At 38.0% G+C, this 14,539-nt stretch overlaps 1 protein-coding gene and 1 pseudogene across 2 annotated transcripts; both read left to right on the top strand.

Annotated features, from left to right (window-relative positions):
* The first annotated feature begins 158 nt into the window (after nt 1-158).
* On the top strand, nt 159-3,853 carry LOC149392536 (bifunctional dihydrofolate reductase-thymidylate synthase-like; annotated as a pseudogene). Its single transcript, XR_016300170.1, has 9 exons — nt 159-733; nt 1,183-1,585; nt 1,671-1,715; nt 1,821-1,886; nt 2,009-2,070; nt 2,151-2,225; nt 2,327-2,598; nt 3,046-3,152; nt 3,265-3,853. The product of XR_016300170.1 is annotated as a bifunctional dihydrofolate reductase-thymidylate synthase-like (transcript).
* A 726-nt stretch (nt 3,854-4,579) lies between these two features.
* Nucleotides 4,580-6,955, top strand: LOC149392535 (rop guanine nucleotide exchange factor 1-like). Its single transcript, XM_089620581.1, has 5 exons — nt 4,580-5,014; nt 5,124-5,240; nt 5,312-5,799; nt 5,961-6,302; nt 6,392-6,955. Exons 1-5 carry the CDS (start codon nt 4,732-4,734, stop codon nt 6,722-6,724), a joined length of 1,563 nt encoding a protein of 520 aa, XP_089476707.1. The 5' UTR covers nt 4,580-4,731; the 3' UTR covers nt 6,725-6,955.
* Nucleotides 6,956-14,539: the final 7,584 nt, after the last annotated feature.

Here is a 14,539-nt window from a genome sequence, read left to right as displayed (position 1 = left end):
AATATTTACATCAAAGGTCATTTGATAATTACTCTCTAAATGAGGTATACTGTACATGTGCGTTACACGTGTTCAATAAACTAACATAATCGAGCAAAAATTGACGGATGACAGAATCGAGCAAAAATTGACGAAAAATTGACGGAGGATGATTCGTAAAAATCTTCAAAAGCACGTGATAAAATAAACGAGTTTTTCATCGAGTTTGTTTCACGACTCTGATTCGTCTCAACCTTCTTCTTCTTCTTCATCATCATCTTCTTCCAATCTCTAGAACAAGATCTCAGAACGCGACACGTTCGATTCACTGCATGGCCGGCGAAAACCCGAGCTCTAACGGGAATGGAATTGCCCAAACTAAGCCTCAGAGGACCTACCAAGTCGTGGTGGCTTCCACCTGAGAAATGGGTATCGGAAAGGACGGGAAATTGCCGTGGAAACTGCCTTCGGACATGAAGTTCTTCAAGGAATTGACGACCAACACCTCTGACCCTGGAAAGAAGAACGCCGTTGTGATGGGAAGGAAGACTTGGGAGAGCATTCCCACGGACTTTCGTCCTCTTCCCGGCCGACTCAACGTCGTCTTGACTCGCTCCGGGAGTTTTGACATCGCCGCCATTGTGAACGTCGTGATTTGTGGCAGCGTAGCTTCGGCGTTGGAGCTCTTGGCCGCTTCTCCGTACTGTTTGTCCATCGAGAAAGTGTTTGTGATCGGCGGCGGCGAAATTTTGAGGTTTGGTCTCATTTGATATATATATATATATATTTTTTAATTTACTTAAACTCGTGAAATTGTGTATTTGGGCTTATCAGCCACTGATTCCTCAAACACATGAACATACCTATATTGTCATAGTATGAAGTCTTCACATTTAAAACCAAATAATGCCATAAAAATACTAACTTCAATATTCCAGAAGAGTTGTCTCTCCTTCCACTTTGACGTTTTTCACTATTCTTTCCAATGTTCCAAACCAATAAAAAGGTGGTAATAGAAGAATTGTTCTATACGAAAGGCTCTCCTTTTCATCAACAACAAAGAAAATGACAACCCAACTATAAAACAAAGACAAAAATTTCCCTTTCTTTGCTAATTATCACTAACAAGAGTTCACCAAAGCTGAGAATCTGTATGGTAGTGTAATTTAACTTAGAGCTCTTATTCACTGTGGTTGTTTTCAGGGAAGCACTGAACGGGCCCAACTGCGATGCCATCCACGCTACTGAGATCGAGACAAGCATCGAGTGCGATACTTTTATCCCGGCGATCGATTCCTCAGCGTTTCAGCCGTGGTATTCTTCGTTTCCTTCGGTCGAGAATAAGATTCGCTATTCGTTCGCGACTTACGTTCGGGTGAGAGGTCCTGTTGTTGAGTCCAGAAACGAAGACGATGGTTTGACAAATGGCGTGAAGTCTGGTATTGTCAGTAAATTTGAGGTGAAGAGTTTTAATTTCCTGCTTAAGATGATCTTTGAGAAGCACGAGGAGTATCTTTATCTGAGACTTGTTCAAGATATCATCTCTGATGGGAATGTTAAGGATGACAGGACCGGGACTGGGACACTCTCGAAATTCGGCTGTCAAGTAATGCTTTCAAGCTCTGCTTTAATATACGCTGTAAAATTTTGTGGAGCTGCAATTAACATAATAATATTTTTTTCCCATTCAGATGCGGTTCAATTTACGAAGGACTTTCCCGCTTCTTACAACCAAGGTATGTGATCTTTTCTCTTTGAATTACCCGTTGTCAATGTACAGATTTGTTTTTTTTTTTGTCATGAGTTGACATCTATTTATTCTTATCCTTTTTGGTCTGCAGAAAGTTTTCTGGCGTGGGGTCATTGAAGAACTTTTGTGGTTCATCAGTGGTTCAACAAGTGCCAAGGTTATTGATCTATACTTATATCTTTGATCCCAGACTTGCTTGGCTAATTTCTTACCTTACTGGTTAGCAATGAAACAGTGAAAAATAAACAGAACTTGATGGAAATTTGATTATACTTACAGGTGCTTCAAGAGAAAGGCATTCACATATGGGATGGCAATGCGTCAAGAGACTGCTTAGATGGGTAAGTATTTAACAAACACAGCCCATAAACGGAAAAATACACTCCGTCTAACTTGAGTATTTATATCTTCCTTGCTTCAGCATTGGTTTGACGGAAAGAGAAGAAGGTGACTTGGGACCCGTTTATGGGTTTCAATGGAGACACTTTGGTGCTAGGTTTGTCGTGGATTCTAACTTCTTAACGTTCAAGCGATTTTTTTTTTTTATTTTATTTTATTTTATATTTTCCCCTAAAATTGATCAAATTATTATTTTAGATATACCGACATGAACACCAACTACACTGGCCGAGGATTTGACCAGTTGCCACATGTTTTCTCAGGTTAGTGATCTCAAATTGGTTCGTTCCGGTTTTCCATTTTGGGTTGGTTGCGTGTGAGAATATCATCGTCCCCTTATATGCAGTTTTACGTGGCCAATGGGGAGTTATCGTGTCAAGTGTATCAGCGGTCTGCTGATATGGGCCTCGGTGTCCCGTTTAACATTGCCTCCTATGCCCTTCTCACATGCATCATTGCTCATGTTTGTGGTATGTTTGACATGTCGCTTCGAATATGTTTGGAACCTAGCGGCGTTGTTGTAATTATGAACTGCTATTTAGTTTAATCAACCATGTGGTATAAATATGGATAGAATTTTGTAATTCATAACCAACAAAAATAGGAAAAATACGATAGGTTTTTACAAGATCCAATTTTCACTTAGATTTGCCTCTCTTTTACCTTTATTCTCTAAACATATAGTAAGTGGTTGGTTTAACTAACTAACTAAGTTCTTATTACGATTCCTTACATATGAATAATAGAGGAATATCGAGTGAAGAAGTAGGGAAGTTATAGAACAAGCCTCCCAAAGGCTCGTAACTATAATTTTGTAACCAAGGAGTTACAGAGGTTTTTGTTAGTAGGATCTGGAGTTTTGTTCTGTTTTCCTTTGGTGCTATTCTTTTTATATAAGCTCAAACGAAATTTGGCAGGTCTGGTTCCGGGCGATTTTGTCCATGTCATTGGGGACACTCATGTTTATCGCAATCACGTTAGGCCTCTGCAAGAGCAGCTTCGGAAACTGCCTAAGCCGTTTCCAGTAAGAAGGCCAATAATGCGAAATGCATTTTTTTAATTTTTTTATTTTATTTTATATGGATTCTGAATAAGCTTTGGCATTCGTTATATAAGCTTTGAACGAACTATTGCAGGTTTTGAAGATAAATTCTGAGAAAAAGGACATTGATTCTTTTGTAGCTGATGATTTCGAGCTCATTGGTTATGATCCGCACCAGAAGATAGAAATGAAAATGGCCGTATAAAGAGCATTCTTAACTCTTTTAGCAAATGAGAATACATGGTCTACATAACGTGTTCAGACAGTACTTGCTCGGGTGTTTTATAGCAAGTATTCACATAACTCTCTTCTTTTACTTTACTATCAACTTGAGCAACCAAATATTTTCTCTACTGCTGGTATGAAAAAAAAAATTATTAAAAAAAAATCGTATTATTCTGATAACAACGTGGCTTGTTTGAATTTGTTCTTACAAATGTATCTTCTGTCTATATATCTAGTAGACCCTGATACTATCCGTGATTACATCAAAATCATAGAATGTCTAAAGTGTTACATTTTCCCTCTTTCGTTCGGAGGAGCTCGATGAGTTTCTTAAGCAGCTCTTCGCTGACCTCCGCCGGAGTGACCTTCACGGCCGCCACGAGCGCCTCGATTTCCGGGAAGTGCATAATGACTTTGTTCTAATGTAAATTTCAAATATGTATACACTTCAACAAATGTATACTAAAATTTTATTAAAGTATTTTTATATTTTATAGCTGTATAATGACTATTTAAGTGCATAATGATTTAATGTGTATATACTAAAACGATATACTGAAATTATAAAAGATATATTTGAAAGTTGTATACGAAAAACTATATACTAAAAGGTATATCATCCTACATATTTGAAAAACAATATCGTTGATATGTTTTGAAATCACGGGTGTATTAGAAAAAGAAGCCTAAAAAAAGTTATTCATGTAATTCTCTACACTGAAAATTTGATACAAAAGAAAATTGACATGCTTCAATGCTCTCTCTGGAAAACAACTACTTTTGCTTTCTTGTTAAATGTGTGCCAACTTACTTTAATGATTTAATCAGACAGCAAATATTTTCCTACTGCTTTTAATTTTGTTTTTTGCACATGAATCTCACGTCCTCATACGAATGAATAATTTATATATCCTTTCATTCTACGCCTTGCTTTAAATTCCTATACTTTTGCACGATTTTCATTAAAGTATCCAATTGGCACTGATAGTAGGAGCATCATATTACGACACACTCTTAACTCTCCACCTCCACGTCGAATCCACGCGCGTGTCTCACAAACTCCACCACGTCACTGGACAAAGCGAGGAGAATCGTGACCCGCGCTGAATTAGCGCGTCAATAAATATGATATTGTGGGGTCCAGTACAATAGTTGTGTAGAGCCTAAGCCAACGGTAATTGGAGGCAAGAATTAACAATCCCTCAATCGGAGGCTTTTATGTGCTTTTCCTCACTCCCACACTCGCACTACTTTACTTTCTCTTCTCGCCGGAGACGCAAAAAAATAAAAAAAACCGCCGCGATCTCTGAGTTCTCTCTCGAAGCTTCCGTCATCCATGGAGATTTACTCATCGGACGACGATTTGGACCGGTTGAGCGAGCGGTTCGAGAGCTACACCATGAGCGCGGACGTGAGCGAGTCAGAGAGCTCAACCAGTTGCTTTTCCGCTCGACAATTCGACCACGAGGCCGGTGCTTCAACCTCTTCGCCTCCTCCGAGGCCGTCTCTCGGAGAAACCTCTCTCCTCTCTGCGGAAATGAACGCTAGTCTCCCCTGTTTCGGCGTCAGAAACGTCGCCGTTCCTAAGGCGGAGAAGAAGCCGGAGTCCGAAATGGCCGGTGAGTTCTGCTCAGTCACTCAAACATTCTGTGGATTTATCCAGGTTTTCGCTCTGGCTTGCTCTGTTAACAATCTGAATTGCAAACTGGATTTATCTCGGAGTCTCAGAAATTGAATTAATGAAAGAGAGGTTCGCGAGGCTCCTATTAGGAGAGGACATGTCCGGTGGACGGAAAGGAGTGTGTACAGCTCTAGCCATCTCCAACGCCATAACCAATCTCTCCGGTCTCTGTCTCTCCACACTTTCCTTCTCTTTGATTGAAAACCTAGGTCGCTTTACTAAGTTAGTTTTGCAGCGTCGGTGTTCGGAGAGCTGTGGAAGCTGGAGCCGGTGTCGGCGGAGAAGAAGGAGAGGTGGCGGAGAGAGATGGAGTGGCTGCTGTGCGTGAGCGAGTCGATCGTGGAGCTGAGGCCGACGGTGCAAGAGCTGTCCGGCGGAGGGGCGTTCGAGGTGATGGTCCCGCGGCGGCGCTCCGACCTCCACGTGAACCTGCCGGCGCTGAAGAAGCTGGACGCGATGCTGATCGCAATACTGGACGGCTTTGGGGGCTCGGAGTTCAGCTACGCGGAGGCCGAGGCGGCGCAGGACAGCCGCAGGCGAGGGGACAAGTGGTGGCTGCCGTTCCCCAAGGTGCCTCGCAGGGGGCTGTCGGAGGAGACTCGGAAGCGGGTTCAGCAGAGCCGCGAGTGCACCAACCAGATCCTGAAGGCGGCCTTGGCCATCAACGGCAACGTCCTCGCCGAGATGGACATCCCTAGCATCTACCTCCGCACCTTGCCTAAGGTCTCAACCATTTTGATCAATGAACACTAGTACAAAATATAGCATCAGGTGCGACAAAAGTCGCACCTGATAGTCATGCGCATCAGAAAACCAAATTTGTAGTAGTGGAAATCACTCACTCGATGAACTTTGTTCCGTTATACATTTTTGTACGGTTACAGAGCGGAAAAGCGTGCTTGGGGGAGGTGATGCACCGGTACATGACGGCCGACAAGTTCTCGCCGGAGTGCCTGCTTGACTACTTAGACCTGTCGTCGGAGTTCACGACGCTTGAGATGGCCAACCGGATCGAGGCCGCGGTTCACATATGGAAGCACAAGTACTCGAAGCGTCGCCTTTTGATGTCGAAGCCCGGCAAGGCCTCTTGGGGCGCCAAAGCAAACGGCCTCGAACGCAGCAAGCTTCTCGCGTACCGTGCCGAGACCCTCCTCCAGAATCTCAAGCTCCGATTCCCCGGCCTCTCCCAAACCGCCCTCGACATGAGCAAGATCCAATTCAACAAGGTCTCTCTCTCTCTCTCTCTCTAGTCTCTACATTACCATCACTTTAAAAAGCTTTTGATGATTCTGATATTCGTTGGATGGTTTGTTAGGATGTGGGACACTCTATCCTCGAAAGCTATTCTCGGGTGATGGAAAGCTTGGCTTACAATATAATGGCGAGGATCGATGATCTGCTCTACATAGACGACGCTACGAAGCGGCGAGAGATGAGTTTGTATGAATCGGCGGGCTGTTCTCTTCCCAGGCAGAAGAGGGTTATGTCGTTGCCACAACCGCCTCGCCACCACCAACGCTCCGCTTCTTCTTCCTCCTCTCGACCGCCGCCGCCGCCAAGAAAGGGATTCGCCCGAGAAAGGACGGTTCAGATCAGAAGTTCCTCCAGTGGTACGGATGATGATCACTCTGAAAAACTTTCTGATTGAAACTCAATAACTTGTTAGTCCAAGAGCTACTACAAAATTGATGCCTTGGTCCATGATGTTTCTTAGTTTGTTAGAATAATGCAAGGACATTCTCACGTACCCCTGTTTGATTTTGACAAATGACAAGCTGTATCGTTGGAAATCTCACTGAACATTGACACAGAAGATTGTAGCATGAACACTTTTTTTAATATTTTAAATAATGGGTGTCAAGTATATTTTTGTATGCAATGGTAAAATGATTTAATACCATTGGCTCATATTTTCTATTATAAACCTTAATACAAGATCAGGAAATGAGGAATTAAGAAAGCGGGCATAGATACACGTAAACAATATTATTATCCACGAAAATTCACCTACTTAAATTGAGATAAAGATTCCTTCATGATTATTATTATTTTTTTTAGATAAAGATGATCATCTGGTAAATGTATGCTTTTTCTCGCGATTTGGGAATAGAAACGGGTAAACCCAACTCTACTTTTTGGTCCAGATTTGGACTTGTATAGTCCATTCATAAATCCAACTCTCCGAGTCTCCGTAATAAACATACGGAAACTCTACAAATATATCACTTGAATGGTAATTCCAATAATATATCATGTTTTCAAATATTTAACAAAATATCATTTTAATTTCAGAAAAATTTTGCTTTTACTATAACTGAAACTATAAATAGGAATATAAAATAGCTAAAAAACTGGATATTGTAAAATAAATAAAATAAAACTGTAAATAGCAAGAAAAATAGGGTAAAAAATTATTTATGATACCTCATATTTTAAAAATATTTTATATTTTTTTTTTATTATAAATGAAACTATAAATAGAAATAAAAAGGTATAAAATTGAATATTGTAAAAATGAGTAAAATAAAACAGTAAATAGCAAGAAAAATGGTTAACAGAACTATTTCTGAAAAATAAAAAATAGACTAAAAGAAAAGAAGATATGCAAGGTAATTTCCACTAATTAAAACTTTATGAAGGCTAGGTAACAATAAACGGGAAGTGGATGTATCTATGAGTAAATTTTAGTAAATATTTATTTTATTTCAAACTAGTCGTGTGTGTGTGTGAGCTTGTTTGTCGGAATTGACCCAATGATATATCCATGTAGTATTGAAATAAAAAATAAAGCAAAGAATAATTAAGAGGACAAATTTTATATTGATGAGTAGAGAGTCACTTAATCTTTCGAGAGGGCTATGGCTCTCCAATCCATATTACAAAAGTCCTAGTAATTGGATGAACTCACTTATACCTTGCTCCACCTTATGACAACACCAAAATACCCTACCCGAAAAAGATGGCTACCTGTTACATGACATATTTTACACCCACGACCCTTCCTAATAATAACCATCACCCTTGATTACTTTGCATGCTTAGAGCAGTGTACGTAACGTATGTGAACCTAATTTGGGTCTTATCTTTACTCTCGGCTCAAAGAGCCACCTTGTTCTCAAAGTTATGTTTGGAAATTGCTCAAGGATATCAACTCATACGGCTGCCAAGTAGACTCGAACAAAATCCCCTTGCAGTTAATCAAGACGTTAATATGGTGACCGGCCCTCATATTCTAGCTCGGAGACCCATAACAACTTACCTGGGGACCACTATAATTTTGAGGTTGATGACGAGTTCAGGTGGGAAGGTGGGAGATGTTGGTGCTATATATATGCCGATCGCATTCTTTAGCCACGACACGTGGAAGACTAGGTAGTTCATAGTCCCCTTGGGAAACGTCAAGCGATTTCCTACGAGGCTCATTCAAGCCCTAATAAGGAAAAGGGTCCAATGAACCATTGGTTGAGCTTCTTAACTAGCGCTCGCCGATGGAGCATTGCCGATAAATGAGCATTTTGACGTAGGCATGATCCCCAATTGCGAACGTGAACATCCAATGAGCATCCACTTACATCTTAATCCTAGTATGAGCTTCAAGGAAAAACCACTTTAAAACATCCAAGTGCACGTTCCGCTCATGAAGTAGCAAGTCGACCTCTGAGCATACCACTAAATCGGCTTTGAGGGGACTAATTGCAATAGAGCAGCGCAACTTGAAGTTGTGTGGTTTTCATCATTGTGTGAAATGAAGTGTTATATCGGTTTTCCGTCCAAGGAAGCCACTTTGCCCATAATCACGGACAATCGACTGCTAAAAAACATAAGTCTCGAGGGAACAATTCACAACTTTTGTTTAGGCTTTCACTTGGGGGTGCTAAGAGGTGTGATGATCGTGGCATGGAGTTTGAACAAATCTTCCCAAAAATGGCTTATGCTTATTAAGTTTGGAACATCCTGAAGGCAAACCATTCTTGAAAATATACTGCAATCACCGTGGCGACCGATTTGATGCTTAAGGCCGTTGAAGTGCATATATTTCATAAGGCGGCACACGAAAACCAACACTGAATTTTGGGGAGTTGACGAATCCAAGCGGAATCATTAATTAAGAACTCGTAATGAATAACGATAGTAATTAGATATGTCTTTCACCAACCGCTCCATTTCCTCGCACTGGTCTTGCGAGTAATGGAGCAGACGGATATTGATTACCAGGTGAAGAGTGATCAGTCACACTTCCATATAGAAATAAACATTTCTATTTGTGTGTTATTAGATATTTTATATACATATTCTATTTAATATATAATGTATATATTCAAGCAATAGATTGTTGATAAATGCCTACGAGGAGTTTCCCAATATTTTCAATCTTTGAGTATGCGACTCATACATGTAAGGACTAAAATTAATTGTTTCATTGGAATTTTCTTGCAAAAATTTAAAAAAAAAAAATTGTTTCATTGGAAAGGTAACATCTTCCAATGGAAGTATTAGTTTAGTTGACATAAAATGGAATAATCACCATGAAAACATTTTTCAATGAACGAATAGGCTTAGCTGACATAAAATGTATTTTGTAGGCAAATCAAGTGGTGAAAAATCATTAGGTAAAAGTCATGTAAAGATCAAATGGTCCACCGTAATTATGAAGCTAGACGGCTTTTATCTGTATAAATATCATATTGTCCCCCTAACCTTTTGTTATATACGTTACAAACACAAGGACAGGCATGCGAAATCTTGGCTATCTGGTCCACTAATAAAGTGATTTTCATATTTTAGTTTTCCTTGTTACTTAGTAGATCATTTAAGTCTACGCTACATAAAAGATAGATCATTTCTTACTTTACGTTTGGCCGTATGTTCATTTTGTCCTCAATCGAAATATACCACTGCACAAATGCATGCACGTAAACATATGTATATACTTATTCTCACACCTCCATTATATATATTATAGCAAATGTCTTGCATCGATTACAAAATAAGACAAACGAGACAACATAATGATTTTTTTACAGCAATGTAAAATGAGGTTTTTCCAAACATGGTAAAGATCGCAATCATCGTTGCCCCTTCAAATTGAGGAAAATACTTCCCTAGTCAACAACCAATGTACCAATGCCAATTTTATTCTATTCTTCATATGCTCTCCTCATTTTGTACTCAAAATTTCCAGCAGCATTCTTTCCAACAAATCAGCGTCACATGTACATATATACACACACACACACATATATATGTATTTGCAAATACTCTTCCAGCAAAACAAAGGATGAATTACTGAGAAAACGATAAAGCTTCTACCGTGGTTCTACACATCTAATTAATACATGCTTTATACTCAGTAAACATACACATCTAATCCATGCTTTATACTCTTGCTATTAGAAGTAAACATACACATCTAATCCATGCTTTATACTCTTGCTATTAGAAGTAGACATATATATAAACAATTTAGAATTTTGAAAATTGCTTTGACAAATAAGGCACTAGAGGCCACGATGCATGCGTTTTATATGCACAAGGGACCTTCGCATATATAGGACAATAATTCAATAAAATAAAGGATAAAAAAGAAATTGAGGTTAAATTTTTAAATTTTCAAATAAGTTTAGGGTTTTTTTTTCCTTCCAGTTGGTTCTCCACTTCCCAGTAAAGGCGAGTGGAGTGAGATTAAGATTTTGGTGGAATTATTAAATGGGATGTCAGAGTTTCAATCATGAGGCTACGTTGAGTCTTGGCAGCACGGAGAAAGAAAGAAACTACGTATGGTCTGCGTGAATTAAAACCTGAGATTAAATAATGGAAATCATAATTATAAGGATTAATGATAGTTGGGCTTGGAACTTTGAAAATCATATCACCGTCTGACAGTTTAGCACAAAACCACAAGAAGCATGCATGAATGGAAAGCCAAGAAATGTGCTGAAAATTTTCATGTATTTATTAGTTCGTTCAAAGCGCCAACTTAAGTTTGTCATTATTATATTATATAGAACACCGTTTATTTTCTCAGGATAGATAATTAAAAAAAAAAATCAAGGACGGACTATTGAAGCCAACCATGATCTGGGACCTCTTTGATCTGTAAAATGTCAGATACAAAACTAGTATCTCGTCAAACCTTCTGATCAGTTAGTAATTTGTACCTAACAAATGTTGTTCTTTCAGTACTGTTTCCTTGATCTAGTTGCAAAGAAAATGACGTGTAAATACACGGGGCATATGTTGAAAGTTGAAACTCTAATTCCCAAGAACATTATGAAGAAATGAAACACGAATGAAAATCCAATCTGGTACAAACAAACAATACGGCAGTAGTACCCAAGTGAAAAACAACGAACTTTCAACCGAACCAAAATAGATAAACAGTTAGGGTTGCAAAAGTTCCGTACTTTGTATTGCAGAACAAGATTAATATATACATTAATATCCAGGGAATTTACCATCCCCACTTGCAGAAGAATAATAGCTAATCTTGAGAGATATGAAGACCCATAATAAATAAATAAAAAAGAACAAACATATAATCTTGCACACAGAAAGATATATAAAGCCGTTAAAGCACTTACCCAAAAGAACAGTCCAAACTCCAAATGAAGAGATGATATGAAGTCACGATTCACGACGGTTTTAGAAAGAGAAACCAACAAAACTCAGTTGGCAGTATATCCACCTCCTTCTCTAACACACCACCAACAATATTAATTTATTTTTTTATAATAGATATATATACAAAAGAGAGGAGGTGGACAGAATGCCAATGAGCTCTGTGAGATGCTCTTTATTAAACCCAACATGATTTTTGCTATACCAAGCTTAACAGGGAATTGAGATCTTATGACGCAAATATGGGTTCTATTTAACAAGAAACGAAAAACCCGGGGCTTTGTAGGGAGAGAAAATGAACATTTTATTGAAAAATAAAATAAAATTAAAATCCATGGGAAAGTTTGGGAGAAGCGTGCGAGAAGTAAAGAAGAGACTGGATAGATCATCTTCATCACTGTGTAGAGTATAGAGACTAGAGAGGAGGGGATATATATATATACATATTTTTTAGGGTTTAGGTAGGTTTAGGTTTGGGAGAAGAAAGGCAAGGAAAGGAGATGAGAGATGAAAGAAAGGAGAGGATCATCATAGTTATTCTGCCCACTTTTTTAATTTATTTTTATTTCCTCGTTTCTGATGAAAAGAAACAACATCTCTCTCTCTCTCTCTCTCTCTTTTCTATTCTATTCTATCTTCTCTAATTCTCTTCCTTTTCCTTCCCTTTTCAATCTTCTTCTCTCCTCGATTTTGATGCCCCAAAGCCACCCCCACAACAACACAGATTCTCTCTCTCTCTCTCTTAACAATAGGCCATTAAATAACGGAAGAAAAAAGGATTAGCTTAGCTCAAGCCAAGAGCTAACTACTCAAAAGTCTTTGCATACCTGGCCCAAATACGACACAACGTACTCGATCGACTCATTTCAGCTTCAATTATTTTAACTTTTTTCAATATCAGTTTTTTTTTTTTTCAGAATAAACTATTACTTTTTCAAACAAGTTATTTTTTTAAAATTACATGAAAAAAATAAAAAAATAATAAAAGTCACACACATAATTAAATATCAAGTTTATGTGGCGCACTCATTATTTACGAAATCTCTAGGTTAATTAATTTTAACATTAACTTTTAAGAATTTACGTTGTGGTTTGTAGTTTTTTTTTTTTTTTTTTTCTTAGTAAGGGCATTATCGGCCAAGATTACATGATATATTAGCAGTGCAAAGTGCAGGTGGCACTATCGGCCAAGATTACATAGTAGGTGTCACTATTGATCAAGATTACATACTTATTAGAATAAATCCTAGGGAGCAAGCATTTCTGCATCCCATGGGGGCTTGAACCCATGACCTCTCCGTCGAGGTGAGTGTGAGATTATCGCTAGACCAAACTAGCTACCACGTTGTGATTTGTAGTTAAATGACGTAATTATCTATATGTAAGTGGTTATCGTGAAAATAGTAGAATGATTTGATAAATTTATGAACCACTATGTAGTATATTCTATATTGTATATTAGAGTACATATCTAAGAAAAATTACTATATATTGGTGGCCGACGCAAGGGGATTTTATTTAATTTGTAAGGAGTGGAAATAGTCACAAGGCTGGCTTTAGTTTGATTGAAAAAGGACAAAACTGTCATGTTAATATAATTCTTGCTAACAATCATATTTATACAGACTACGGACATGCTAAATTCATAGGACAATCATATGTATAGAGACCAAGATTGTGGGATTAGGATTCACATGTCTCCAACAATTATTTTATAATTATTATATTTTAAAATTGCGAGTTGATATAAATCTTGCAAACCAACCAAGCAATCAAAATATGTTTTTATGGAGAAAGCTAACTTCTGTTTAATAATGGTCCTACACGCTTTAATTGAATAACCACCATATGTGATGTGTGGAATCCTAGGTTACAATCAGGAAGCCAAACCCAAGGTATATATATTTATAAAAAAATAAAAAAAAAACCGAAGGTATATATTATTATCAACCCAAAATAATAGTTATGATTTCTTTTTGACCTCTGTGACTCTATCTAATTGACGCAATAATACCAATCTAATTAGGTAAAAGGTAAAATCTGCGGCCAATTATAAACTATTTTTCAAGCGCACATAGAGTCATATATACTCTCTTTTTTAGTTTTTTTTTTCAGACTGCTATGTATGCTTGTTATTTGTGCTCATTGATGAGTCACAAATTTTTTTTCACCCAGACTAGTAATTTAAAATCCTCTCTTTCATTTTATTCAGTAAATAATTCAGAAATCCTTCCTTTTGTCGATTGAGACGTCGCACTCATCACCCCCACCGGAACACCCACGTTCAACTTCATCAGAAGCAAAATTAAAGACTAATAAAATAATTTTAAATTAAAAAATATGACCTGGAAATATATTCATTAGAAACAAACTTCCACAAAGGGATTTTGTTTTCTTGGTTGGTTTGAATTCTTTCCATGAACGCATTAATTACCCCAACCCCTTCGCATACTTGTACATCATTTATTGCTCCAAATCTACCTCTCCAACCATACACAATTAATAGTTTATTTCCATTTCGAAGTTCAAAAAACGACACATGATATAACTCACGTAGAATTTTGGGGACTGAAATGGAATTGACTTTGCTCCGAACTAACATGTCTACTCTAGATCTATTAGGTCTCTCTCTGTCTGTTTGAGCGCACAGACCAGTTGTCTTTGCTAGCCCACTGACATAGTCATGATTGAATTATATCGGGACAATGAAAATTCAATACAATACACTGCTTTTATGAGATGCCAGTTCACTTTGGAACTAGTTGGTTAATTATTTACATCCAACAATTAATTAGAACAACCTTGATGTCAAATATACATTCACCAAGATGCACATTATACAGAA

The sequence above is a fragment of the Urtica dioica genome, chromosome 7 (genome assembly GCF_054948205.1).
Source record: "Urtica dioica subsp. dioica isolate 48M chromosome 7, U.dioica_male_clone48M_v1_H2, whole genome shotgun sequence".
Taxonomy (NCBI): Eukaryota; Viridiplantae; Streptophyta; class Magnoliopsida; order Rosales; family Urticaceae; genus Urtica; species Urtica dioica.
The sequence above is the reverse complement of the archived record's forward strand: the minus strand, read 5'-3'. Positions and strand labels throughout refer to the sequence as shown.

What these genes read in the sequence shown, in the direction of transcription:
- LOC149392535 (XM_089620581.1), top strand. Translation starts at nt 4,732, where the DNA reads ATGGAGATTTACTCATCGGACGACGATTTGGACCGGTTGAGCGAGCGG. An exon ending in GCCGGAGTCCGAAATGGCCG is followed by an intron (nt 5,015 to 5,123) that starts GTGAGTTCTGCT and finishes TCGGAGTCTCAG; the next exon opens with AAATTGAATTAATGAAAGAG. An exon ending in CGCCATAACCAATCTCTCCG is followed by an intron (nt 5,241 to 5,311) that starts GTCTCTGTCTCT and finishes TTAGTTTTGCAG; the next exon opens with CGTCGGTGTTCGGAGAGCTG.